We start from the raw sequence: 4,147 nt of genomic DNA, 5'->3' as shown, positions 1-4,147 counted from the left end.
GGGTTCAACATGTAAGAAGTAGAAAGTACAGGTATTTGTGTTCAACATGTAAGAAGTAGAAAGTACAAGTATTTGTGTTCAACATGAGAGAAGTAGAAAGTATAGGTGTTTGTGTTCAACATGTAGGAAGTATAAAGTACAGGTATTTGTGTTCAACATGAGAGAAGTAGAAAGTATAGGTATTTGGGTTCAACTTGTGAGAAGTAGAAAGTACAGGTATTTGAGTTCAACATGTAAGAAGTAGAAAGTACAGGTATTTGGGTTCAACATGTAAGAAGTAGAAAGTACAGGTATTTGGGTTCAACATGAGAGAAGTAGAAAGTACAGGTATTTGTGTTCAACATGTGAGAAGTAGAAAGTACAGGTATTTGAGTTCAACATGTAAGAAGTAGAAAGTACAGGTATTTGAGTTCAACATGTGAGAAGTAGAAAGTACAGGTATTTGAGTTCAACATGAGAGAAGTAGAAAGTACAGGTATTTGTGTTCAACATGTGAGAAGTAGAAAGTACATGTATTTGTGTTCAACATGTAAGAAGTAGAAAGTACAGGTATTTGAGTTCAACATGTAAGATGTAGAAAGTACAGGTATTTGGGTTCAACTTGTGAGAAGTAGAAAGTACAGGTATTTGGGTTCAACATGTGAGAAGTAGAAAGTACAGGTATTTGAGTTCAACATGTAAGAAGTAGAAAGTACAGGTATTTGGGTTCAACATGAGAGAAGTAGAAAGTACAGGTATTTGTGTTCTACATGTGAGAAGTAGAAAGTACAGGTATTTGAGTTCAACATGTAAGAAGTAGAAAGTACAGGTATTTGGGTTCAACATGAGAGAAGTAGAAAGTACAGGTATTTGTGTTCTACATGTGAGAAGTAGAAAGTACAGGTATTTGAGTTCAACATGTGAGAAGTAGAAAGTACAGGTATTTGAGTTCAACATGAGAGAAGTAGAAAGTACAGGTATTTGGGTTCAACATGTAAGAAGTAGAAAGTACAGGTATTTGTGTTCAACATGTAAGAAGTAGAAAGTACAGGTATTTGTGTTCAACATGTGAGAAGTAGAAAGTACAGGTATTTGTGTTCAACATGTGAGAATTAGAAAGTACATGTATTTGTGTTCAACATGTGAGAAGTAGAAAGTACAGGTATTTGGGTTCAACATGTAAGAAGTAGAAAGTACAGGTATTTGAGTTCAACATGAGAGAAGTAGAAAGTACAGGTATTTGTGTTCAACATGTAAGAAGTAGAAAGTACAGGTATTTGAGTTCAACATGTAAGAAGTAGAAAGTACAGGTATTTGAGTTCAACATGTAAGAAGTAGAAAGCACAGGTATTTGTGTTCAACATGAGAGAAGTAGAAAGTACAGGTATTTGAGTTCAACAGGTAAGAAGTAGAAAGTACAGGTATTTGTGTTCAACATGAGAGAAGTAGAAAGTACAGGTATTTGTGTTCAACATGTGAGAAGTATAAAGTACAGGTATTTGGGTTCAACATGTAAGAAGTAGAAAGTACAGGTATTTGGGTTCAACATGTAAGAAGTAGAAAGTACAGGTATTTGTGTTCAACATGTAAGAAGTAGAAAGTACAGGTATTTGTGTTCAACATGTGAGAAGTAGAAAGTACAGGTATTTGTGTTCAACATGTGAGAATTAGAAAGTACATGTATTTGTGTTCAACATGTGAGAAGTAGAAAGTACAGGTATTTGGGTTCAACATGTAAGAAGTAGAAAGTACAGGTATTTGAGTTCAACATGAGAGAAGTAGAAAGTACAGGTATTTGTGTTCAACATGTAAGAAGTAGAAAGTACAGGTATTTGTGTTCAACATGTAAGAAGTAGAAAGTACAGGTATTTGAGTTCAACATGTAAGAAGTAGAAAGTACAGGTATTTGAGTTCAACATGTAAGAAGTAGAAAGTACAGGTATTTGTGTTCAACATGTAAGAAGTAGAAAGTACAGGTATTTGTGTTCAACATGTAAGAAGTAGAAAGTACAGGTATTTGTGTTCAACATGAGAGAAGTAGAAAGTACAGGTATTTGAGTTCAACATGTAAGAAGTAGAAAGTACAGGTATTTGTGTTCAACATGAGAGAAGTAGAAAGTACAGGTATTTGTGTTCAACATGAGAGAAGTAGAAAGTACAGGTATTTGAGTTCAACAGGTAAGAAGTAGAAAGTACAGGTATTTGTGTTCAACATGTAAGAAGTAGAAAGTAAAAAGTCGTCTGTACTGATACCAGAAAAATGTACTAAAGTAACAAAGTACTTGTACTCCAATACTTCAGCTGATAGATGAGTGACGTCAGGGTGAAATGTCACAGAGCAGTTACGGATCGTCCTTCAGCTCTGATCGATAACACTGAGCAGGTGTATGATGGATTTATGAATAACTGACTCTCTTCTTCCCATACCAATGACTCAGGGCTTTATGTGGACGACCAATCAGAGGAGACACTGAACGTGGTCGATTAAATCAATACATTCCTCAGTGTGTGTAACCTTTGGTCAGCTGACGCCACGGAGAGACGTGACTGAAGATGGGCTTTTATGGTGAAAGGTAAACACAGATATCTCCAACATCTGGATCTTTTTTACACCTACACTTTTTATTTATGGAGAGATTACTGAGATATCACGTGTGTGTGTGTGTGTGTGTGTGTGTGTGTGTGTGTGTGTGTGTGTGTGTGTGTGTGTGTGTGTGTGTGTGTGTGTGTGTGTGTGTGTGTGTGTGTGTGTGTGTGTACCTGCTCGTCTCCTGTTTGAACATGTCGATGATGTTCTCCACCAGCAGGTTCCTCTGCAGACCGTAGACTCCGTGGCGATCCAGAACCACCTCATGTCTGCAGGAGGGACAGCGGAACCTTCCACCAGAAGAAATAGATCCTCCTCTGGTGGGGAGGTAGGGGTTAGAGGCCTACGCACACCCACACACACAGAGAGAGAGAGAGACACACACACACACACACACACACACACACACACACACACACACACACACACACACACACACACACACACACACACACACACACACACAGAGAGAGAGAAACACACACACACACACACACACACACACACACACACACACACACACACACACACACACACACACACAGAGAGACACACACACACACACACCCACACACACACACAGAGAGAGAGAAACACACACACACACACACACACACACACACACACACACACACACACACACACACAAGTTGATTAGATATCTTGTATCACATTTTTACAACAACAACAACAACAACACCAGATAACTGGTACCTGAGAGACTGACATATTAATCGACAGTATATTTATTAAATGTGTAAATATTGTCACAACCGTCCCTCGAACACACTTCTCCTTTGTGAGGTGTTGTGTCATCATTATCCCCAAAGAACGCTTCAGTTGCGTCCGGACATCGGCCTGACGTGTGAGCACCAGATGCTGCAAACTGACACGTGTGAAAGCAGGAGAAGATGAGCTCACGAAGAGGGGGGGAAACTGAAATAACTGAAGTTCCAATTCTTTACGATCTGCAGCATTTGGTAACACTTTATTTTGATCGTCCATAGTTAGATAAGATGGACTTTTATTAATCCCTCGTGGGGAAATTGTTTCTCTGCATTTGACCCATCTTAGTGTTCGGAGCAGCCATTTTGAACGGCGCCCGGGGAGCAGTGTGGGGAACGGTGCCTTGCTCAGGGACACCTCGGTAGCACTTGGTCTTGCCGGGACTTGAACTGGTGACTTTCCAGTTGCCAAGCCAAGTCCCTATCGACTTCGCCACCACCGCCCTAGTTAGCTCTCTAACGGCCCGTCTACGCCAAGTTCAATGATGAGTCCTCTAGGGCAGGGGTTCAATGATGCGTCCTCTAGGCCAGGGGTTCAATGATGAGTCCTCTAGAGCAGGGGTTCAATGATGCGTCCTCTAGAGCAGGGGTTCAATGATGAGTCCTCTAGGGCAGGGGTTCAATGATGAGTCCTCTAGAGCAGGGGTTCAATGATGAGTCCTCTAGGCCAGGGGTTCAATGATGAGTCCTCTAGGCCAGGGGTTCAATGATGAGTCCTCTAGAGCAGGGGTTCAACGATGAGTCCTCTAGGCCAGGGGTTCAATGATGAGTCCTCTAGGGCAGGGGTTCAACGATG

At 40.7% G+C, this 4,147-nt stretch overlaps 1 protein-coding gene across 1 annotated transcript in view; it reads right to left on the bottom strand.

Annotated features, from left to right (window-relative positions):
* Positions 1-2,739: 2,739 nt before the first annotated feature.
* Positions 2,740-4,147, bottom strand: part of LOC117441903 (E3 ubiquitin-protein ligase TRIM63-like) — a gene marked incomplete at its 3' end in the record, with an annotated part of 7,486 nt that continues 6,078 nt past the window's right edge. Inside the window, exon 2 of the mRNA XM_034077921.1 lies at positions 2,740-2,909. Coding sequence (XP_033933812.1) covers positions 2,740-2,909 — 170 coding nt within the window. The remainder of the gene's footprint in view (positions 2,910-4,147) is intronic.

This window comes from Pseudochaenichthys georgianus, unplaced genomic scaffold (assembly GCF_902827115.2).
Source record: "Pseudochaenichthys georgianus unplaced genomic scaffold, fPseGeo1.2 scaffold_2131_arrow_ctg1, whole genome shotgun sequence".
NCBI lineage: Eukaryota > Metazoa > Chordata > Actinopteri > Perciformes > Channichthyidae > Pseudochaenichthys > Pseudochaenichthys georgianus.
The sequence above is the reverse complement of the archived record's forward strand: the minus strand, read 5'-3'. Positions and strand labels throughout refer to the sequence as shown.